Source organism: Mus pahari, chromosome 12 (genome assembly GCF_900095145.1).
Source record: "Mus pahari chromosome 12, PAHARI_EIJ_v1.1, whole genome shotgun sequence".
NCBI lineage: Eukaryota > Metazoa > Chordata > Mammalia > Rodentia > Muridae > Mus > Mus pahari.
The window spans coordinates 18,355,423-18,380,214 of NC_034601.1; the positions used below are offsets into that span (position 1 = coordinate 18,355,423).

General features: G+C 44.1%; 1 protein-coding gene, 1 non-coding gene and 2 pseudogenes across 3 annotated transcripts in view; 3 read left to right on the forward strand and 1 right to left on the reverse strand.

Annotated features, from left to right (window-relative positions):
• Positions 1 to 1,392: 1,392 nt before the first annotated feature.
• Positions 1,393 to 1,926, forward strand: LOC110330101 (annotated as a pseudogene).
• A 10,592-nt stretch (positions 1,927 to 12,518) lies between these two features.
• LOC115065192 lies at positions 12,519 to 12,625 on the forward strand. Its single transcript, XR_003844979.1, has one exon. It is a non-coding gene; the product is annotated as a U6 spliceosomal RNA (small nuclear RNA).
• A 7,099-nt stretch (positions 12,626 to 19,724) lies between these two features.
• LOC110330107 lies at positions 19,725 to 20,441 on the reverse strand (annotated as a pseudogene). The gene has a single exon (XR_002380936.2). The product of XR_002380936.2 is annotated as a glutathione S-transferase omega-1-like (transcript).
• Positions 20,442 to 23,807: 3,366 nt separating this feature from the next.
• The window catches only part of LOC110330025 (kininogen-1-like), a 21,832-nt gene continuing 20,847 nt past the window's right edge, over positions 23,808 to 24,792 (forward strand). The window contains exon 1 of the mRNA XM_029544847.1: positions 23,808 to 24,179. Coding sequence (XP_029400707.1) covers positions 23,985 to 24,179 — 195 coding nt within the window. The 5' untranslated portion in view covers positions 23,808 to 23,984. The remainder of the gene's footprint in view (positions 24,180 to 24,792) is intronic.

Below are 24,792 nucleotides of genomic sequence, written 5' to 3' on the forward strand. Positions count from 1 at the left end.
TTGGACTTCCATCCACAGCTACTACTGAACCATTGTTGGGATTTGGACTGCAGACTGTAAGTCATCAATAAATTCCTTTATTATATAGAGACTATCTACAAGTTTTGTGACTCTAGAGAACCCTGACTAATACAAAGTGAAACCTGAGACACTTAAGCAGATCCAAGGAAGAGCAGGTGCTTCTAGGAGAGCTGGCGAGTGCTGTAGCCACAAGAGTCACCCCAGAACAGGCTAACAGGGCAGGTGCCCTTGCTAAGGCTGGAACGGTAGGTTTAAAGCTGTCAAGTCCAGGCACATTTTCAAACCTCTTGCGTCCATCCACTGGTGTCTGAATTATGTGACTTGTCTTCCAACTTGTGGCCAAAATCTTCTGCTTTATAAAATCCAAAAGGAAAACACGGAGGCAATCAATACTACAGAGGTCTTATGAAATAAGACCAGCCTACAGAGCTGTAATTAGGAGGAAACAGGGAATGCCAGCATATGAAAGCCAGAAACCTTGGTTGCTACTTTGTTGGAGCCAGCCCCACCTCAGCTAGGCTAGTGTACAATTATTGTGACATTAATTTCTTATGCCACTGTTAAATGTCCTCTCTATCAGTGCATGTGAAACTGACTAAAACTTTCCCATGGGTATGTCCCCTTACACCTACGACTTCAGTTATGGTACAATTTGTTCTTTCATACAGTTTCTAACAAGCCAGGCCAGGACATCTCTTACCTTCCAATCGTATCAGAGATAGAACTTCTTTAGCTAAATTCTACTTTATGTAATTCAATGTTTCCTAAGAGTTTGTTTATTTCTTCTTGATTTCCTGATTACCCCCACCCCACCCCACCACACACACACCCTCAACCCCCAGTCCCTTTCGGGCTTAAGCAGCTGACTTTGTATTCATGCTTCTATAAAAGAATGTGGCTCCCTAGGGCAACATTCAGCTGGCCCCATAGCTTGATCTTCTGGTTAATTCTTGTTGGCTAATATTCTACATGGTTGCGGGAACTGGCCAGTTCGTGTGCTGGACTGATTATCCAAGTATTTAGAGTACTGATGACCATTGTGGCTGGAAGGTAGAGAAAATCTGTATTAACCTGGCTCCAGATGCCTGAGTTCACTTTTATAAAGAAGGGGGAGGACGCCGGGCGTGGTGGCACATGCCTTTAATCCCAGCACTTGGAAGGCAGAGGCAGAAGGATTTCTGAGTTCGAGGCCAGCCTGGTCTACAGAGTGAGATCCAGGACAGCCAGAGCTACATAGAGAAACCCTGTCTCGAAAAACAAAAAAAAAAGGGGGGGGGCAGGGGAGGAGGATTAATTTGCAAGAAAAGAGTTGTTGGTGGAGGCGCTGTTACCATGGGGCTGCAGTAGCTGTGCAGGTGCCTGGGATCCAGAATGAGTGCCTCTGAGATGGACCGCTGGGCGTGGCTGCCGGTGATGAGCGTCGTGTTCCGGCGCCAGAGGCTCAGTCTCACATCCTCCTTCTGTCCCTATCCTCCTTTATTTCCAGGGTGCTGCAGAAGGATGCAGAACAGGAGTCACAGATGAGAGCTGAGATAGAGGACATGAAGCAGGAGCTGTCCGCTGTCAACATGATGGAAGAGTTTGCCAGATACGCCAGGCTGGGAAGGAAGATCAACAAAATGACGGACAAATTCAAAACTCAGGTGAAGGTATGGACAGCTCAGTTGGCCAAGATCAAGTGGTTTGTAAGTGTTGCTTTCTACATACTGCAGGCAACGCTGATGACCTCACTCATTTGGAAGTATTACTCCGTCCGTGTGGCTGTGGTGCCCAGAAGGTGATCACCCCCACTGGACCGCCTGGTAGCCTTTCCTACTTGAGAAGCAGGTGGAATTGGAATCACCTGTTGGATTTTAGTCTGTAACAAAGTTGTGGCTGTCGTTCTCCACCCTTTCAGCTGAGGGGAAGGCCCAGCCACAAGTCTTTACGAAAAGGATTCTGATAGGGTAAAAAGCGGATTGCAGGACTGGAGAGATGGCTCAGTGGTTAAGAGCACTGGCTGCTCTACCAGATGGGCTTGGGTTCAATTCCCAGCACCCACGTGGCAGCTCTCAACTGCCTTTAACTCCTGTCCCAGGGGAATCCAACACCCTCACACAAACATAGTCAAATTACCAATGTACATAAAATAAAAATAAATAAATTGTTTTAAAAAAGAAATTTAAAACAAAAGAGCGGATTGCACACAAGTCCACAGATGTGTTTTACATTTTGGAATTCCTGTTGAAGTCAGGATTTTCTACACTTGACCTTGAGCCAGAAAGGCCAGCTGTGGCACTCCTGTATCGTCTGGCATAGTTCTGGATCCATACAGACCAGGAACCCCCAAGGGGCATCTGCTGATGCTTGGTCTGGGCATGGATTGGGTCTGTCCCCAGCTGCAGTCAGACTTGTAACAACTCCATTAGTGTCGTTTTTAGCTGTAGAAAAACACACACTTTTCATACTACACTACTAAACCTCCTTTTTAATCTCAGTTACTGAAAGTACGCTAGTGGACATCACTGCGCTTGTCCCTTGAAATGTCACACGTAGTGTGTGAAAAATATCGCTGTGTGTCTAAGCTTGCTCATTTTTCACAGTGCTTCCTCCATGTGTTCACAAAACGATGTATATTTTTATTAAAGCATTTCAAATGAAGTCTGTCTTTAAAGCATTTGGGTATTTATGCTGTGCACAGTGAAATAGGGTTTTAAACAAGGAGCAGTCTGATCCCGTTCATCTGAGACTCCTTAGGCTCATGAAGTTACTAGGCAGAATTCTGCCAAGTCTGGTTGGGTTTGTTTGTTTGCTTGTTTGTTTTTGAGACAAGGTCTCTCAGTGTAGCTGCGGCTGCCCTGAAGTTATGTAGACCAGGCTTGTCTCAAACCTACAGAGATCCACCTACCTCTGTCTCCCAGATGATAAGATTAAAGGTGTCTGTGCGACGCTAAGACTGTTTTTGAAGCACTTTTCCTTGTTACAGTGTTTGCCAGTGCTAGTGTGACTGTCCCACCAGCTTTACTGCAGGAGCAGTCCATCACTACCTGGGCTGCAAGCTGTGGTATTCGCCTCTGGGGAGCCATGGCACAGAAAAGCTCCTGGCCAGCACTCAGGTTTCTGCACAGCGCTGGCTGCCCTGCAATCACTGTGTAGAGCAGGCTGACCTGGAGTTTACAGGAATCCTCTTGCCTCTGCCTCACAGCTGCTGGGATTAAAGGCGTAGCACTGGGTTTTGAAGGGTCATATTTATACTCCTATGTTTCCTAATGATCTCCTAAGTAGCTCTTTGTTATTCTGCCTGTACTGTGAACAGGCCAAGTGTGCAAGCTTTGGTTTGGTTATAGACTGAGTGCCACCAGAGCAGGCTTGAGAGTCCATTGATTTAAACTCAGCAGATGCTGCAGATAGATCCATGTGGCACCTAGGTTACTCAGCTGTATCTGTCATGGGAACAGAGCTCCGCAGTAGGCACAGCCAACATTGCCAGGAGGACATGCACATTCGCTCCAACATGCTCACCATGAAGGAAGCACGTGGATGCCAGCGCTTCCACACACACACACACCGTGTGTAAGACTGTTAGTATTCCCGTGTGCGGAGCGTATATAACACCGAGTAGGGGACATCAGTGTGTTTTTTCTCCAAATTGTATTTGTTTATTATTGGGTAATAAACACTATCTAAAAAGGGACTGGGTGCCATGGGAAACGTGCTTCTGTCCCCTCCCGCCTTGGCAGTTTCCCGGGCACCACTGTTACCTGCTTCTTAGGGTTCTCCAAGATGGTCCATGTTTATGAATGTTGGTGTGTATGCATTTAAAGCCTTTAAAATTTTTTATAAAAGGAAACATCTGAAAAGAACGGAGAAAAGAGTTGTTTAGCACCAAAAATAAGAAAGGCAAACTCTTCTGAGACTGGAGAGAAGCCATCTTGTGAAAAAGAGATGAGGAGAAGAACAGGGAGTTGGGTTCCTGAGACACAGCACTCTACCCTCCCTTCTGGAAACAGCCTGAGCCAGATCCCTGGAGGGCACAGCCCTGTGGTGCATCTGGGCACTTCTGTCTCCTGATGATCTTTCTGGGGACTCCTTCATCCTTAGTTGGACATAGAAGTGGCAGTTAAAGTAGCCTCACAGGGAGATGTGTTCAGGCCAGTGGTCCTCTGTGTCCACCTAAACTCGGCACTATGAGATTCTAGGACAGCGGTACAAATCTATGTGGGGAGAGGCAGGCTGAAGGGACTCCAGGAAGGACTAGGGTTCATTTCCCCCTAGCCCAGCAGAGTGCCTAGGTGAAACGGGAACTGATCGGAACATAAGTGATATATCTTGAACATCTGAATTCATTCCCATGTTTATGATAAAACTTTCTTGGCAGCCAGTTATGTTTGTTGTTTGGTTTTCGATGACAGGGCTTCTCTGTAGGCTTAGATTTTTCAAAACCTACTTTAATTATGGTTCTTTAACGTTTCAACCTCCTTTGTAGCCCACCACCTTGCAGAGGGAGGGGAAAGAAAGGTTAATAGGAAAGGGCGGTTGTGGACCTGTTCACAAATAGTTCTGTGAGGGCGATTCCAATCATCACTGTCAGCAGTCCAGTCCACCCGCAAACACCAAACATGAATCAGCAGCTGTTTGATCCAGAAGAAACCTCAAGGTTCCACCAATTGTCTCGAGTCTGAGGATTGTCCACTGTCTGTCGGGTTATACTTATACTCTTTCCAAACATCACATGTCCTCTCAAGCATCCACTCCAGTTAACCATCACATGATCTTTCCCCAGGGAGCTTCCAGGAAAACACCACGTGTCTGCTCTCAGCACAACACCCTCGCATAAGACAGTTTCCAGAAAAACATCACAGGACACAACTGAGTCTCCAATGAAACCAGAAATTCCCACTTCAGCACCCCTGCTGCTCAGAGGAGGTGTGTACTCCAAAGGGGGCGTGGGCTGGAGAGTTGGTCCAGCAATGAGGAGGACTGGCTGCTCTTCCAGAAGGCCAAGGTTTGATTGCCAACACTGAATGGTTCTGTGTTTACACTGTAGCTCAAAGTAGTGTGTACTTACAGTGTCAGAGGGTCTGACATCCTCTCTTGGCCACGATGAGCTCTGAACTTACGTACTGCACTTAAATACATGCAGGTAAAATACTAATATTCATAAAATAAATAAACATCGTTTTAGCCAGGATGTAGTTGTGCATGCCTTTTATCCCCGGCACTGTAAAGGCAGAAGCAGATAGATTTCTGTGAGTTTGAGGCTGACCTGGTCCATATAATGAGTTCCAGAACAGCCAGGCCTACACAAAGAAAAGAAGAAAAAGGAGGAGGAGGAGGGAGAGGGGAAGGAGGAGGAGGATGTGTTTGTGTGTCGGGGACGGGGGCAACTGCACACAAATGTGCACAGAGATGTATGTGGTTGTATATCCCAGCCCACTTATGGAGTTCCAAGGACAACTTGTGGGAGTCAGTGCTCAGCTTCTACAACGTGGGTCCTTGGGATCAACCCAGCTTATCAGGCTTGGCAGCAGGAGCTTTTCAGGCTGAACCATCTCACAGCCTTTTCTGGATTTTATTGGCACACACACACACACACACACACACACACGAGTTTATTCCTAACTCGCATATATCTGCCTCTGCCTCCCAAGGACTGGGCTTAAAGGTATGTACCACCACCGCCTGGCATATTTATATATTCTTAATAACTATCTTAAATTGGAGATAGATTAGAGTATAGGCCAGATCTGGGGATGTAGCTCTGTTGGTAGAGTGCTTACCCAGCATGAACTTAACCCTGGGTTTGGTCCCTGGCCCGTGCATGGTCCCTCTGCCTACACCTGTACCCCCATCACTGGATCAGAACTTCAAAGGCATCCTAGGCTACTCAACCAGTTCAAAGGCAGCCTGGGATCCATGAGACCCTGTCTCAAAAAATCAAGCAAAGAAAATTAACAACAATAGAGAAAAGGACACATTTCAGGACCTGGTTGTACTAAGCATCCAAATGGAGCCATTAAAGATAGTGCAGGGCACGTGTTTAACATTCCTTCCTAGTCACCTGCAGTACCCATACCTTCCTCCTTTCCTCTGTCACCTACGAGGCCGGTCAAGCAATACCCAGAATCTAGATTGCTTCATTACAAACTTGGAAGAGTGACAGGACAACCCTTCTTCGGCCTCCAGTGGGAGGGGCTTGAAACGCTTTTCCAATCGGTGTCTTCACAAGGTTCAGAGCACAAGCCGAGTGCACTCTTTGCTTACGCTGTTGTGCTGGTTCACTTTTGGTTTGGTTTGGTTTTTTGAGTCAATGTTTCTTTGGGCAGCTCCGCCTGTCCTGGCACTAGCTCTGTGGTCCAGGCTGGTCTCCTATTAACAGAAATCTGACTGCCAGCAGTGCCAGGCCATGTTTTGGTTGGTTTTTTTTGTTTTTTTTTTGTTTTTTTTTTGGTTTTTCGAGACAGGGTTTCTCTGTGTAGTCCTGGCTGTCCTGGAACTCACTCTGTAGACCAGGCTGGCCTCAAACTCAGAAATCTGCCTGCCTCTGCCTCCCGAGTGCTGGGATTAAAGGTGTGCGCCACCATGCCTGGCAGGCCATGTTTTTGCTTGTGTTCTTCCATTCGAATCAAGTAGGAGCACCTGGGAAGAGGGAACCTTGAGAAAAGGCTCCATCACCTTGACCTGTAGTCAAATCTTTGGGAGCATTTTCTTGAATAATGATTGGTGTGGGAGAGCCTAGTGGGAAACCCCCAGTCAGGTGGTCCTAGGTCGTATGAGAAATCAGGCTGAGCAAACCATGAGGAGCAAGCTAGTTAGCAAGCTAGTTAGCAGCACCCCTCTGTGGCCTCTGCTTGATTCCTGATTCCTGGTTCCTGCCTTGAGTTCCTGCTCTAACTTCCCTCAGGGATGACCTAAGAGCTGTAAGCCAAAATAAACTTTTTTCCTAAGTTACTTTTGGTTCATGTTTTATAAAAGCCAGTGGTTCTCACCCTTCCAAATGCTGCAAACCTTTGATATAGTTTCTTAAGTTGTAGTAACCCTGAAGAGACATGTATTAATCCTCAGTCCACACTTCCTGGTCTCTGCACAGAGCCAAAGCAACCACTGTGCCCTTCCTGCCCCACCCCCACCCCACCCGCCTTGGGAGCAGACAAGGGCAACCAACCCTAGCCTCTGAGTCGCCAAAACTTGCCCTTCCTCCCCTGATTAACAACCAGCATATCTCCGGTCTAGACGGCTCCTGCCCTTGAAGGAAGCAGGAGCCAATATCCTTGACATGAGAAAAGCCCACTCTTGGACTATAAGAAAGGGATAATTATGAGTTCCTGGACAGCTGTGACCAGTTTGTAAAATACACTAGCTTCTGATAACATAATGAGTTACTTCTTCCCAGGTCAGGAAGGTCCCCTTCCAGCTGCGCAGTTCTGCCCTGCTCTCTGAACAAACAGGTTACCAGGTTTGAAGGACAGCACTCCTTTAACCCCTCCCCAATCATGTAAGCCAACACTTAAGAATCCCAGCTTATGCATACTCATATCTATAGATCAAGCCCCTGGACGAGAGCATTGCATTCCTAACCTGTGGAACAGGGAAGGCTTGCCATCCGGGCATAATAAAGACTCTCTTTGGGCTGGAGAGATGGCTCAGTAGTTAAGAGCACTGACTGCTCTTCTGAAGGTCCTGAGTTCAATCCCAGCAACCACGTGGTGGCTCACAACCATCTGTAGTGAGATCTGGTGCCCTCTTCTGGTGCATCTGTACTCAAATAAAAAAAAAAAAAAAAAAAGACTTTCTTTGTTTTGTTCTTGCATCACAATTCCTGGTAGTCTCCTGGGGTTCCCGAGAACTGGGCATAACAACTCCCCAACTATAATACTATTTTTGTTATTAATTCAAAACTGAATTTTGTTACTTTATGAATCTTAATGTAAGTGTCTGTGCTTTCTAATGCTCTTAGGTGACCCCTGTGCAAGGGTCATTCAACACCCCCCCAAAGGTGTGGCAGCCCTCACACAGGTAGAGAACAACAGAAAGCAAATTAGGGTGGCCAAGCACTGGCACGAGGCAGCTCAGAGCATGTGCTCTGCTCCGAGATGTGCAGGCTCCAGCTTGCTCCTCGTATCAATGACACTCATTTAAATGAGTTTCCTCATTGCAGCCAAACAGCATAAACATTCCTCTGCCTTTGCAATGGCTTCCTATGCACAGCAAGAGTACTACCATTTTGTTTTCAGACTCCACTTAATCATAGTGAGAAACTAAATTCACGGTCCCAGGCCCTAGGGAGCTGGAGACTTCCCAGTAGCTGAGCAGCTTCCGTAATAAGGAATCAGTTGTCTGAGTTTGGATGTCCCAAGGACAACCTGTAAGGGGATAGTTGTCTGAGTCCCGACATCTCAAGAATGACTTCTCCATCTTGCTGGCAGGATCAAAGTTCATATTCCCAGGCCCAGGAACCTACTTCCAACCTGATTGGTGAAAACTCCCTCGCTCAACCCCTTATGTCAAAGTGAGATTGGACAATGTTACAGCCCAGCCAGCTCTCCCTAGCTTTGTGTTCTTATCCTTTACAGAGGCTGTACAATGTCCCTCCAAGGTTGTAGCTCAGCTTAGTATTCTATAATATTCTGGCTCGCTGTTGAAGTTCAGCTCCCCGAGTCTGTTATGCCGCCCTGATGGATCGGTAGCAGCTTGATTACAATACATTTTTGTCGTCTGCATTGACGTGATGTGTGAGTTATGTTGGATTTAGGCAGACCTCACAACAGAGCTGTCCTTGCTCCCAGAACAGAAAGAGAAGAGGGGGGGGGGAAGTATAGGGCGGGAGAAAACTGTATGCTTGCTGGGCAGTAGCAGACATATTTAGGTTATCTAACAAAGGTTCCATGTAGAAGTACAAGACTTTCTGTCAGTGAATGAAGTGAGAGCCTGTGTCAGCCCTGAGGGGTCATCCTACTAAAACCTGACAGTTTAGAGACACACGGAACAGCGCCTGTCTCCAGGCTCTGGTCATTCGGTCTACTGCCTCCCGAAACCTTCTCAGCCATCTGACTTAAGCATTGGAACACATCAAGAGCTGTACCAGGGACTCCAAGACTTACTCACTCCAACTCCCAACCTGGCTTTGTGCCGCCATCCACCTGGTTCCTCTGCCTCTTCAGCACCCTCTTATTTCATTGATCGGGTCTGGTTATTGATCTGCAGATGACCATGGTTTAAGACTCTGTTACATATGCTTTAAAACAAATACGTCGTAGATTTATTTGTTTGTTTTACATAGGTGTGTGCTCACCAGAATTCACGTGTGGAAGTCAGAGGACAACATGTGGGAGTGTGGAGACAGGACAACTCCATCCTCCATGAAATTTCCAGGGCTTGAGCTCAGACAGTGTGTTTGGTAAGGGTGCCTTTACACAGAGCTATCTTGCTAGCCAGCCACATGCTCTGGTCTTGACTTCTTAGTAATATTGTGATCCCTTTAATGCTTCTAAAACTTTATTTCTTCTTCTCCCTTCTCCATTCCCCCTCCTCTTCCTCCTCCTCCTCCTCCTCTTTTATTTTTGTCTTTTTTAAGACAGGGTTTCTCTGTGTAGCCTTGGCTATCCTGGAACTCACTCTGTAGAACAAGCTGGCCTCAAACTCAAAGATCTGCCTGCCTCTGCCTCCCAAGTGCTGGGATGAAAGGATTGTGCTGCCACCACACAGCTAAGCTTTTTTTTTTTCTTTTTTTCTTTTTTTAGTTTTTTTCAAGACAGGGTTTCTCTGTACAGCCCTGGCTGTCCTGGAACTCACTTTGTAGACCAGGCTGGCCTCGAACTCAGAAATCCACCTGTCTCTGCCTTCCGAGTGCTAGGATTAAAGGCAATCTTCTAAACTTCATTTTCAGGACCTGGTCTGTTCAATTACAGTTTACCTTCAGTACTGAGAATAAAGTCAGCCATAGATATTTTAAGAGTTTTTGGTTGACATTGTGATGATGGCTGTGGTGTGGGTGCCTTGAATCCCAGCACTCGGGAGGCAGAGGCAGGCAGATACGTGTAAGTTCAAAACAAAAACAAACAAATGAAAAGATGCTTATGGGGGGGGGCTGGTGAGATGGCTCAGTGGGTAAGAGCACCCGACTGCTCTTCCAAAGGTGCAGAGTTCAAATCCCAACAACCACATGGTGGCTCACAACCATCCTTGACAAGATCTGACGCCCTCTTCTGGAGTGTCTGAAGACAGCTACAGTGTACTTACATATAATGAATAAATAAATCTTTTAAAAAAGTAAAAAAGAAAAAATAAAAAAAAGAAAAAATGCTTATAACTTTTTAAAGTAAATGTGTATTGGTGTTTGGTCTATGTGTGTTTGTGTGAGAGTGTTGGATCCATAGGGACCTGAGTTACAGACAGTTGTGAGCTACCGTGTGGGTGCTGGGAACAGAACTCTTCTCTTTTGGAAGACATTTCTCTGAGACATTTCTCCAGCCTGGTTTATTACCTGTTTTAAAGGCCAGGAATGTATAGTACTAAAGAGCTCCCTTCTTTGGATCCTTGGCCACTCCTGGGAATTCTTTCTCACTTATCCTTACATTTTCAATTCTTTCTCACTTATCACTACATTTGCTCTACTCCGCTGACAAGAAAGAAAGAAGAAGGAAGGAAGATAAAGTAAAAGAAGAAAGAAAGGGAAATACAGTACTGAGACACTTTGCATTTATATCTTTACTTAAGTGCTCATGACTCTTTTTCTGATTCCTAATATGAGCATTTTGTTTTATTTACTATTTCATGGTTTCTATCTTAATGTGTAATGTGGAAAATGTAGAAAATAAGCAAAAAGAAAAAATGGAAATGAAAGAGCATGCCTGCAATTCCAGGACTTGGGAGACAGAGGCAGGAAGTTTAAAAGTTCAAGACCAGCCTGAAAGAAAGAAAGAAAAGGTATGGTGGGGTGGGTGCAGGCTTATCTTAATCTTAGAAACAAAGGAAGTGCCTAGACAGATGTCTTGGTGATAGTCTTTTAAATTATTCTTAATATTTATTTATTTGCTTATTCAAACAGGATATTTCTGTGTAATCCTGGCTCTGTAGACCATGCTGGCCTTGAAACTCAGAGATCTTTCTGCTGGGGTTGAAGATATGTGCCTGGTTATAGCTTTTAAGAAATATCATTTCCAATGGTGTGTGCTTCCCCCAGTAGAACCATGCTGTAAGGGCAGTTTGTAAGCTCCATTGTTACTGTATACAAACAATGAGGTCCAGGCCTAGTGGTACTCGTTCTCAATCCAGGCACCCAGGTGGCAGAGGCAGGTGGGTCTCTTAGAGTTCAAGACCTTACATTGGTCTATACATTGAGTTCCAGGCTAGCTAGAGCCACTGAGTGAGAGAATGACAATTTTTTTAGGCGCATCTTTAGGCTTGGATCCTATAAATTCATTTTACATTTCCATAAGCTCTTTCACTATATAATAACTGTGTAACCTTCACCAAATAGTAGCAACACACTGCTGAACACTTCAGTAAGAAATTCTGGAAGCACAGCGTTGGTTTGCTGATGTCATGACCTGTGACTGCCTTTACCGGTGCAGATCTGAGGAACAGTAGAGACACAGCCTTGGAATCTGGCTTCCAGGGGAAACCAAGGGTCCTTTACCAACAGGTATTCCCACATTTTCAAAAGTGATTTCACTTAAGTTTTTCATTTCATTCAGATGCACATGAGGAGTCTTTGAGCCTGAGGCCCTAGCAGAGAGTAACATTAGTGTAAGGTGAGTTTCAGGGAGGCTGAGGCTGCCCTTCATCCTTTGCTGCCTGATCCAACTCCACACTACCCAAGCCCAGAGTCATGAGTGGCTTCTTTGTGTTCTCGTGGCTACTCTGAGAACCTGCTCTCTCCTCTTAGTGAACACATTTCACGTTGGGCTCACTAGCTTTCTGTCCACGTGACACAAGCTAGTCATGAGGTAGGAAAGCCTCAACTGAGGAAATGCCCCCACAAGATCTGGCTGTAGGGCATTTTATTAAATAGCTTTAAATGGTTAAACTCTGCTGGGCATAGTGGCACAAACTCTGTAGACTCGGTCTTAAAGATTAACAGAAGAAATTATCTGCCACCTGGTGCCCAGCTGTGAAGTTGCACCCTGAGATCCAAAAATCCACCAGGAAATGTAGTCTACAAGTCTACGAAGACTGAAACCTTCAATGTCTTCTTGACCGGGAGCAAACCGATGGTGACTTTGCTTCTAGGTGAAGAGTCTCAGCCTAGACAGCAGTTAAAACTGTAACGACCAAAACAAAATTTAAGAATATAAATTACATTTTGAAGAGAAGTTACCAGGCCTTTAATCCCAGCACTTAGGAGGCAGAGGCAGGAGGATATCTGAGTTCAAGGCCAGCCTGGTCTACAGAGTGAGTTCCAGGATAGCCAGGGCTATACAGAGAAACCCTGTCTCAGATGGGGGCAGAGAGAAATTATTAATAAAATGTAATCAAAAGTATTCATTAGATGGAGAAAAACAAATTTTCAACTTTCTGTGCCCCCTTCAGCAGCACATATAGTAAAACTGGACCAATATAAAGATGATCAGAATGTTGTCTGCCAGAGGGTGACATGGAAATTCTCAAAGTGTTCCAGATTTATATTTTGTGGTGGTTTTTTTTTTAATCCATTCAACAACAACAACAAAAAAATGTTCTTTTATTGAATGACCCTCTCAGTTACAAAATAAAGACTAAGGCACAGACTTATCAAATTACACCAGACTTCTCACCAGAGACTATGAAAGCTAGAAGATTCTGGGCAGATGTTGTACAGACCCTAAGAGAACACAAATGCCAGCCCAGGCTACTATACCCAACAAAACTCTCAATTACCACAAGATATTCCATGACAAAACCAAATTTGTGCAATATCTTTCCACAAATCCAGCCCTTCAAAGGATAATAGATGGAATATACCAACACAAGGAGGGAAACTACACCCTAGAAGAAGCAAGAAAGTAATCTTTTAACAAACCCATTCAAACATAATTCCACCTCTAACAAGAAAAACAATCACTTTTCCTTAATATCTTTTAATATGAAAATTAATGTTACCAACATATCCTAATCGATTGAAATTAAAAAATATGAGGAATTATAAATTTGTCAGCTGTCATCCAATGGTCTCTCTAATTTGGTAATGGGAGAAATAGACCCAATATTGTACAACCCATATACACTTTCTGCTTGTTTGTACGTGACAGGGTCTTGCTGCCACATAATGGTATTGAAATCATGCTTCTCCTATCTCAGCCTATTAGTAGGATTGTTTATTTGATGTTTTTACACTAACTATGGTTTTCAGAACAGCTTACATATTTCAAAATTATTTATGCAGCCAAAAGAAATGTGGACAATTAAATTGGGAGGTGGCTTGTAAGAGAACAGCGAAGAGTGAAAATGAAGGCTATGCTTGATACTTATAATTATTGTATCAATTTTGAAGAAAATGACTTTATAAGTTAGTCTTATTCTGAGATGAATGCTTTTCAAAATCATCACAGCCAATGAACCAGAATCTTACCCTCACCTAATGTCTGTGCCACCCTCCAAGCAGAACTATTCTTCACTGAAACAGTTGATGGATGACTTCATTGGATAGACCATCTTAATACACACACCATTTCTTAAATGAATGTAACCTGTTCCCTGTGGGCTGAGAATGATGACAATCACTCAAGTCAAATAGCTTTGACCAGAGCGGGAAGTCTGTATCAAAATTCGTGCCTACGATTCATTCCTTGGCACAACAGAACTGTCAACTCTTAGCTTATCTACTATGGAGATAAAATCCTTTGGTGATGTGAGGGACATTGAAGTACAGCCTTATTACAATGAACTCCAATGTCCAAAAATTATGCTTATTTTGTGTCTGTACCACTGTAAGAGCCAAGATTTTAAGCTCTACTAAAAACAAAACAAAACAAAACAAACAAAGAGACTTTATCTATTTATGTTCATTAAAAAACCAATAGTGATATATTATTTTAAAATATACAGTTAATATATTTGGAGTTATTTAAAATTTATATTGAGAAAAGTGTATGTATTTTCAGTATTGCTGTAGACAAGTATCTACATAAGACTTTTCTATTGAGTATTGTTTTATATCAAACAACTTTTATAATACTCATTTCTATTGTTTCAATATTTTATAAATTTTAAAGAATGTGATAAAAAAAACAAAAGGTATCGCAGGTTTTGAAGGGGGGTCTCCAGGAGGAGTTGGGGTACAAAAGGGAAAGAAGAATGTGATCTAAGTCTATTTACTCAAATATGTTTGTAAATATTAACAAATTCAGATAAATTGAAATTATGTATCTTGTCTCATCATAATGTAATAAAACTTAAATAAAAAAATGACTAAAGCAGGCAGCCACTTGTGTATATAAAGGCAACAACTGGTAAATTAAAGAGGGTGGGGGACAGAGGGGTAAGAGGAATGAAGGACACCCTCTGTCCAGGGTCAGAGAGGGAGGCTGTGGAGGAGGGAAAGAGCAAAGGATTTTAAATGGGAACCCTGCTTAGCCTTTGTCCTTCTGAACTAAGGATGTTTGTTTGCTTGTTTTGCATACTCACAGAGGGAGTAAAATAACTCCATCCAAACAAGTACCACATACATGACCTATGACCCTTTCAGTCATATATGTATATGTGTAAATGCTGATGATATCAACTTCTTTATGGTTGTCATTATTAGCATTTCTTATAGACTCTGCCCAACAGTTACCTAACAACAGTCAGGCTTGTTATAAGAGGACTGTTTGCTCTCTCTCTCTCTCTCTCTCTCTCTCTCTCTCTCTCTCTCTCTCTCTCTCTCTCTCTCTCTCTTTCCCCCATGTGTTCCAGACTGGCCTCTTCCTTTCTTTCTCTCTCCTCTGTCCCCTTTCTTTCTCTGCCTCTACTCCCTTCCGCACACCCCCTTCCCATGTCCCAAATAAACTTCGTTTTATACAAGATCAGTCCTATGGCTGATATGGGGGAGCAGGGGCTCAGTGTGGACCTGCTCTGTGGCACCTCCTCCTGCCACATCATGCTGCTGCATTCTAAAATATATCAGTCGTAACTACAGATGGCCAAGTGTGAATGTCCGTGGTCAAACTCCGTGTATCCCTGCTGCAATGGAATGCAATGCAGACCCAAGAAAGGCCCGAGGAGTCTCTTCTGCAATGATGTGGAACTGATGTCCCAGCTATTTTGGCTCAGTGGTTAAGAGCGTTGGTTTCTCTAGTAAAGGTCCCAGGTTTATTTCCCAGCTCACGGCTGTCTGTCACTCCAGTCTCAGTCTCAGGGAATCTGAGCCCCTCTTCCTGACCTCAGCAAGCACCAGGAGCATATGTTATGACATACATACCTATGTGCAGGCAAAACATCATACATGTAAAATAAGAAAATCTAGGGGGCCGGGTTGGGGAGGCCATGCATGGTGGCACGTACCTGTAATCATAACACTCGAGATACTGAAGTTGGATTGCCATGAGTTGGGGGCCAGTCTGGGCTATAGAGAGAATAGCAGGCCAGCCATAGCTATTGTGTATTAAAACTGTCAAAAAAAATAGAGAAAAATAAAGTATGCTATCATTCTCTTTGAGAGAGAAAAGATCACATTTCCTTGCATTAATACATGCTAACACGATTAACATGTATTAATTAATAATATTAACATTAAAATTTGCAAAAGAAATCAGTATCATTGGTGGAATCATGAGAAAATAATGAGGTGCAGGGAGATGGGGTGATTCTTGTGAATATATTGTCTACTCAGAACAAAATCAAAAGTTATGTGTGGTAGTGCACCCCGACAAATCATAGCATTTGGGAGGTAGAGAGAAGGGGACTCATTACATTCTAGTCTACCCAGGGCTGCATGGCAAGACCCTGTCTCAAAAAAGAATTAATGGAGCCAGCCACAAGGTTCAGCAAGTCAAGCCACCTGTTGGCAATCCTGAAGATAGGGGTTTGATTCCCAGGATGCACTCGGCGAAAGGAGAGATCCAGTTCTCCCACATTGCCCTCTGACCTGCACACAAGTACGAGAGCACTTGCGGACCCAAACACATAAACACACCAGAGCACAGTGAAAGTAAGAGAGTGGGGAGATGACTCAGCAGGTGAGAGAACGTACTGCAGAGGACCATGGGTTGGTTCCCAGCACCCTCATGGTGGCTTACAACTCCAGCTCTAGGAAATCTGATGCCTCTGGCCTCTGCAAGAACCTGCATATGGGGCTGCAGAGATGGCTCAGAGGTTAAGAGCACTGGCTGCTCTTCTAGAGATCCTGAGTTCAATTCCCCGCAACCACATGGTGGCTCACAGCCATCTGTAATGGGATCCAATGCCCTTGTCTGGTGTGTCTGAAGACAGCTACTATGTACTCATATAAATAAAAATGAACTAATCGGGCTGGGGAGATGCCTCAGTGGGTAAGAGCACTGACTGCTCTTCTGAAGGTCCTGAGTTCAAATCCCAGCAACCACATGGTGGCTCCCAACCACCCGTAATGAGGTCTGATGCCCTCTTCTGGTGCGCCTGAAGTCAGTTACAGTGTACCTGTGTATAATAATAAATAAATCTTTAAAAAAAATTTTTTAAATGAACAAATCTTAAAAGAAAAAGAACCTGCTTGCACATGTACATACATTCTACCCCCAACACACATACATATAATTACAATAAATATTTAAAATAAATTAAGAAGCAAATCAAATGCAATTCTTAAAAACCAGCCAATCAATCAATGCAATTTCTGAAGATACCAGTTAGGTAAGTGGAGACTATAACATTATTCGGAGAGCAGAAGCAGAAAGATGTTAGCTCAAGGCCATCCTGGTCTACATAAAGATACTTGTTTTTCCTCCTCTTCCTTCTCCTCCTCTTCCTTCCCTCCTCCTTCTCCTTGATCTCCTCCTCCTCCTCCTCTTCCTCCTCCTCCTTCTCTTTTTTCATTTTCTTTATATAGACCTGCCAGTCCTGGAACTCACTCTATGGACCAGGCCAGCCTCAAACTCACAGAAATCTACCTCTGCCTTTACAGTGCTGGGCATAAAAACATGCACAACTACATCCTGGCTAAAATTATTTTTATTTGAATATTAGTATTTTTACCTGCATATATTTAAGTGCAGTGCATAAGTTCAGAGCTCATCGTGGCCAAGAGAGGATGTCAGACCCTCTGACGCTGTAATTACACACTGTTTTGAGGTGCAGTGTAATCACAGAACCATTCAGTGCTGACAATCAAACCTTGGCCTTCTGGAAGAGCAGCCAGTCCTCTTCATTGCTGGACCAACTCTCCAGCCCACGCCCCCTTTTCAGTATATACCTCCCCTGAGCAGCAGGGGGACTGAAGTGGGAATTTCTGGTTTCACTGGAGATTCAGTTGTGTCCTGTGATGTTTTTCTGGAAACTGTCTTATGCGAGGGTGTTGTGCTGAAAGCAGACACGTGGTGTTTTTCTGGAAGCTGCCTGGTGAAAGGTCATGTGATGGTTAACTGGAGTGGACCCTTGAGAGGACTCGGGATGTTCGGAAAAAGTATAAGTATAACCTGACAGGCAGTGGATGATGCTCTTGCATTGGTTTTCATTGAGTTCCTCATGATCTTCACTTGTAGTGAACTCATAAAGAGAAAAGCACCAAAGAACTTCTGGTGGTATTCCAGCTGCTTCTTGGGGCTTCCTCAGACTCTAGCCAATCTGTGAAGTCTTGAGGTTACTTCTGGATCAAACAGCTGCTGATTCGTGTTTGGTGTTTGCAGGTGGACTGGACTGCTGACAGTGATGATTGGAATCGCCCTCACAGAACTATTTGTGAACAGGTCCACAACAGCCTTTTCCTATTAACCTTTCTTTCGCCTACCTCTGCAAGGTGGTGGGCTATAAAGGAGGTTGAAACATTAAAGAACCATAATTAAAGTAGGTCTTGAAAAAATCTAAGCCTACAGAGAAGCCCTGTCATGGAAAACCAAACCAAACCAAACAAACAAACAAACAAAAAACCCAAAACAAACAAAACTGAATACCAGCTACAAAGAAAGTTTTAGCATACTCATGAGAATGAATTCAGATGTTCAAGAAATATCACTTATGTTTCAATCAATTCCCGTTTCACCTAGGAGAGTTCCTGGGCTAAGAGGAAACGAACCCTAGTCCTTCCTGGAGTCCCTTCAGCCTGCCTCTCCCCACATAGATTTGCACCGCTGTCCTAGAATCTCACAGTGCCAAGTTTGGGTGGACACAGAGGACCACTGGCCTGAACACATCTCCCTGTGAGGCTACTTTAACTGCCACTTCTATGTCCAACTAAGGATGAAGGACTTCTCAGAAAGATCATCAGGTATTGCGGTAAACCTCCAACCTCAATAAGCCTATTCAAGGAAAATGCAACTCAGCTACATAGTTATAAACTCCACGCCTATATTAGGCAGATATGTCTCTAATCTTTCTTCCCAAGCTATGAAATCCCCGCGACTTGTAGTTCCTCCAGGACATGTGCTTCTACTCCATCTTCCTTCTTACAACTCTCCTTCTGTCCACCTCTGTTCCCATCTCCTGCACCTCCTCCTCCCCTCCTCTTCCTGTTTTGCCTGGAAAAACCCACCTCCTCATTTTTGCCCCTCAATTGGCTTTTTGTCATCCTTATTAGCCAATCAGATAATTAAGGGAAATTTTTCTACATCTCACCTTTTCTGTCCAATTCATAAAAACTCAAGTCCCAGATATAATGAGTAGACGGTAAGCTAAGTAGGATACAGGTCATCTTTGGATCAATATGATCTAGATGTGTATCCTGCAATTTGCTTTTGACTAGAGATAACTCCTTCTCAGCCTCAGGGATGAGATAATAATTTCCTGGGGCTATTTAACTCTTCATCGCCTTGGAAGGTTTGAAATAAATTGCTTAGCTCTTGAGTAGCCAAGCCAGTTGTAGGCCACATCCAGTTAATATCTCCTAGTAGCTTCTGAAAATCATTAAGGGGTCCTTAATTATTTTCTTCTGATTTGCACCTTTTGTAGCCTAATCTTTGCAGACCTATTCTATTCCCTAGATAACAGAATCCCCTCTTTGTATTTTTTTTCAGGGGCAATTTGCAATCTTGAGCAAAGCAGGGTTGTTTTTACTTCATCAACATTCTTTCCAGGATATTTATATCTGGATCAGCCAATAGGATGTCATCTTTATAATGATAAATAATGGATTGGGGAAATTGTTTGCAAGTTATTTCAAATGGCTATTGTACAAAATATTGACACAAGGTAGGGCTACATAACAGTCCTTGTGGCAGGACTTTCCAATGATATCTTTTTATTGAGCAACCTCTATTGAAGGTAGGTACTGAGAGGACAAACCTTTCCTTATCTTGTTCATGTAGAGGAATTGTGAAAAAGCAGTGTACTGTGTACTCAGCATGTCTTAATTGCCGCTATCAACCTTACCTAGGATTTCCCATGTAATCAGCTTTTCATAGCTAATGTTTTATTTTGGTTTGGTTTGGTTTGTTCTGCTTTTTGAGACAGGGTTTCTCTGTGTAATCCTGGCTGTCCTGGAAGTCACTTGGTATATCAGGCTGCCCTTGAACTCAGAGATCCACCTGCCTCTGCTTCCAGAATGTTGGAATTTAAAGGCATGTGCCTGGATGCATAGTGGTGGTCTTTTTTTTTTTTTTAAAAAAAAAAAAAAAAAAAAAAAAAAACAACTGGGTAAAATAAGCATGTTATTCAATCAATGAGGGGAAACAGCACTCACTGAGGGCTTTTGCCCTTCAGAGCCCATAATCACAGGCCTCGGGGCTGTCCTGTAGGTAGAGACTTAAGTAATCACGATAGTTCTTGGCATCAATGATGTGGGAGGATGCTACCGGGTCTTCCTGCATAGCTGCCATCCAGAGCTTGAGTTTTGGGGTGTGAGCTATACACTCATTGAACTCCAATGCTTCCAGTCATTGAAACCAAGGCCAAATAAGATAATCAATCATAGAAAGAGAATCCCCACCAAAGAAGGCTGTCTTCTTATTAGCCATAGCCTCCTCTAGCTTTCTTAATTCTCTCTTCAATTCTTTCTTTATGCTCGGATAGTCTTCCTTTCTCTTCGCCCCGATAAAGCTTGTAACCTATGACGGCACCTTAGAGAATAACTCAAAGGTCATCTTCTAGCACACCTTCTCGTATGGGTCATCTGGAAATAAACCCTTCTCTGGGTATGCCTCATCCAGGTACTCACAAGTGATAACGGATTCGGTGACCAAGTGACCCTGGCTTTTCTCCAGAACCGGCACCAGCCCAAAGGGATTCTTCTTAAAGAACCACTCCGGCTTGTTCTTCAGGTTGATATTGATGACTTCGTGCTGGATTCCCTTGGCCTTCAGGACCATCAACGTCCTCTGAGCGAAGGGGCAGTACCTCATGCTGTAGATGCGGATCTAACTCTCCCGGACCAGGCCGGGGCAGGGGGCGTGCTTCCCTTCCCCAGGCTCCTGCCAGATGCCCCCCACCTCCGACATTGCTGCACCTTGCAGGCTGAGAGCCACATGGTCCCGCTCCCGTTTGCTTAGTGGTGGTCTTAAATTATGTACTTTCCATGCTCCTAACCCAAGAGTAATGCACATGTGTATGCACATGTGTTTTGATAACAATTTGCTAAAACCAGCAAATAGGTTGAAAGTAGCCTTATAAAATGAGTATCAACCACAAATGTTGGATGTACAGTGGGTATTGCTTGTTTGTTTGTTATATGGGCTATTTGATGTAGGAGAAACATGACATAAGATTGATACTCTAAAGAACTTACAAATCAACACTCTTAGGAAAAACTGAATTACAGAAGTAGACTTTAGTTAGAGGAGTTCTGTCTCTGATATGATTGGAAGGTAAGAGATGTCCTGGCCTCACTTGTTAGAAACTGTATGAAAGAAAAAATTATACCATATTGAAGTGGTAGGTGTGTGCTCTTGCTGTAAGAGAACATACCCATGGGAAAGTTTTAGTCAGTTTCACATGCACTGATAGAGAGGACATTTAACGGTGACATAAGAAATTAATGTCACGGGCTGGTGAGATGGCTCAGTGGGTAAGAGCACCCGACTGCTCTTCCGAAGGTCCTGAGTTCAAATCCCAGCAACCACATGGTGGCTCACAACCATCCATAACAAGATCTGATGCCCTCTTCTGGAGTGTCTGAAGACAACTACAGTGTACATACATATAACAAATAAATAAATCTTTAAAAAAAAAAAGAAAAGAAATTAATGTCACAATAATTGTACACTAGCCTAGCTGAGGTAGGGCTGGCTCCAACAAAGTAGCAAGCAAGGTTTATGGATTTCATGCTCTGGCATTCCCTGTTTCCTCCTAATTACAGCTCTGTAGGCTGGTCTTATTTCATAAGACCTCTGTAGTATTGATCGCCTCCGTGTTTTCCTTTTGGATTTTATAAAGCAGAAGATTTTGGCCACAAGTTGGAAGACAAGTCACATAATTCAGACACCAGTGGATGGACGCAAGAGGTTTGAAAATGTGCCTGGACTTGACAGCTTTAAACCTACCGTTCCAGCCTTAGCAAGGGCACCTGCCCTGTTAGCCTGTTCTGGGGTGACTCTTGTGGCTACAGCGCTCGCCAGCTCTCCTAGAAGCACCTGCTCTTCCTTGGATCTGCAGTCGTTGTTGAAGGTGTGGGTGCCTGTGCATGTGACTAACAACTGTATCCACTTTTGTGATTTTTATAAATGCAGTAGCTTTGTGCAATCTTTGACAAATGCCTATATTAATTTTGCATATAAGGAAGTAGATAGCCTGTTAACCAGGAGCACTTGACTTCCTAAACAAACCTCTCTGCCGTTGCAGCTTTCAGAGAACAGGTTACAGGCTTGATGATATTAGAGCGCGCTGGACTCTTCCATCAGCCTGCTGCTGCAGAATTCAGGTTTCTTTGTTTTGTTTTATTTTGTTCATTGAATCAGGGTTTCTCTGTGTGGCCCTGGCTTTCCTGGAACTCACTCTATAGACCAACATGACCTTGAACTCAGAGGTCTGCCAACATCTGCATTCAAGTGCTGGAATTAAAGGTGTGTGCCATCACTGCCTTGCAAACGTGTCTTCTTGTTATTAATATTCGGGACATTTGGTGGGCTTATAGGAATATAAATAGTCACTTGGGCATACCTTTTGTTCTGAACAGAACACTTTTACAGTCTGACTTTTACAAAAATTGCAATTCGTGTTACTTATATAAACTTGCTAACTGCAGATATTCTTGACCTCAACATCCCACTCTGGGGAAACTGCTGTCAAAGACTTTTACTCTCTGCCTTGTTTTCTCTTCAACGCCTGTCTTCTCTGGTCTTTGCTTCTGTGACCCGTGCTATTAGGCTGTTTTGGTTACATGAAACCTTAAGTGTCTCAGGTTTCACTTCTAAAACTTGGTCAAAATAAAAGGATTTCTGTGAAAACCCTAAAACAATACCACTAAGATATTATGATTTCCACATCGTNCAGGGGAAGAAACCATGATGGGAAGGTTCTCTGACTCTGACTCAGATACAAACCTACACGCGTCCACATCCAGACACAGGGAAGAACATATACATGGAGACATAGGCACACACTCAGCCAAGCATGAGACTCATGCACACTGGCATATGTGCTCACACCAGTACAGACAGAGTCATATAGAATGTCATGGGTAGAGCTACATTGGCATTCCTTAGGATCTCTGGCCCAGCGCCTGTTCCTGCTGCACTTCCATAAAGTTCCCATTCAGCACATGCTGACCACGCCCTGCTCCTGGCGTCCAGGCCTCTCAGGCAGACTCCAGCTCATACTAGAGATCCCCATGAACCACACAGAAGCCAACATTTGAGATGATTTTTTTACTTTTATTTCTTCTTTTCCCTTTTTATTTCCTGATTTCCTTCCCCCTGTCTTCCCTTTCTTTTCTTTTATTCCTTATTGTTATTGTCGTTATTATTATGTGTTTGTGAGAGAGACTGAGAAAGGATGAGAATGTATGTATGCAGGCACACAAAGGCCACAGCCCACATGTGGATGTCAGAGAGCTCTCAGGAGAGATGCCTCCCCAGACACCTTGGTAACACAGGTCTCCTTGCTTTTCTTGCTTTCATACTCCAGGGCACCTAAACTTCCTGGTGATCCTCTGGCCTTCCCCTTCTGGATTAAAGTAGGAATACCAGNGTTACAATCNTGTGTCACCACCCAGAGGTGTTCTGTGAACTCCTGGCTTCAAACTATGCTTGCCAGCCTGAGGCTTGTGAGGGAAGCACTTGAATCAGGTGAGAATCTGCTGGCCCCACCCCTTCTTCACATAGAGCAGTAGAACCCAGCAGAGAGGGTGGCATGGCCAGAGGCCAAAGAGGATGCCCATGGCTTGTCAGATGTGCCAGTGTCCTGGGTGGAGCTCCCAGCATGTGGCTGATGTTCCTGCACTTGTGCTTTTCAAGAAAACACCAGAGCTGACAAAACCCTGTGTCTGTACACTCTGACATGCCACAAGTAATATCGTGCAGAAGGTGTTACTACATAGTCCCCATTGTTCACGTACGCAGAGACCTTTGTAACTGGGCCAAGAGTAGCAAGAGGGTACTGGAAATGGTGTTGTTTTTAGCTCCTTTTACTAGTTTCTGCTGTAATTCCCTGTGGAGAGTTGTGCAATGCTTTAGAAATGGGCTTTGTACTCCCACATTCTTTCCAAAGGTTGACAAACAGGTCAACAACCCCATGATGCAATGCTCCAGCTCCATACCTGGTTGGACATCGAGCAGAGTCCTGTTTGTTCTCTGGGAAGAGGGCACACAAGGGGTGACTTCAAGAGTCTAAATAGGGGCCTAGGTGGTGAGGCAGAGAGAGGAGGTAGGAGAGATCAGAGCCTGGAGGCTGCCAAAATCAGCTTCTGAGTTGGTTTCCCATTCTTGGCGAAAACAGTCCCTCAATTCTAGAGGGACCCTTAAATCATGAAGCTCATCACTATCCTGCTCTTCTGCTCCGGACTCCTGCTGAGTTTAACACAGGGAGAAGAGGCCCAGGAAATTGACTGCAATGATGAGACTGTGTTTCAGGCTGTGGATGCCGCTCTGAAGCAGTTTAACCCTGGGTCAAAAAGCGGCAACCAGTATATGTTGTACCAAGTGATCGAGGGCACTAAAACGGTGAGTAAGAGCTTTCCTGTGAAACCACTTGTAATTGGTGCTTTCAGGCACGGGGTAGAGGTTGGAGATGGCTAGTTCTTAGGCTTCCTGGGTGATCATGAGAGCAGTATCCCAGGAAGAAAGTAACCACAGAAGATGGAGATGTTCGAAAGGGACAGGCATAGTGGGGAATCCAGCAACGCAGTCAGCTTGCAGCAGGGGAATCCACTGCATCTGTGAACCCAGCCTTAAGGGAGAGTTCCCTCCTGGGATGGATACAGGGAGTAAGAAGAGTTTTGGCATTATTGCCTTGGACCAAGTATCTAGTACCGAGTGTGTGTGGCTGATCCCTTGAGGTTATTAGTAATGTTTCCACTAGCTTTCTTTATTTTTTTTTGGGGGGGGGGCAGGGAGGTTGAGCCAGGGTGTCATTTAGCTTTAGACTAACCACAAACTTGCTGTGTAGCTGACAATGACCTTAAACTTTTGATCTTCCTGCCTCCATCTCCCTGGTGCTATGAATACAGGCATGTGCCCCCATGCCAGCTTTCTGTGATATTGGGGAATCAACCTTAGGACTCTACCACCTACGCTCCATCAGGAGCACACTTTGGCAGGTTTTTACTATATTCTT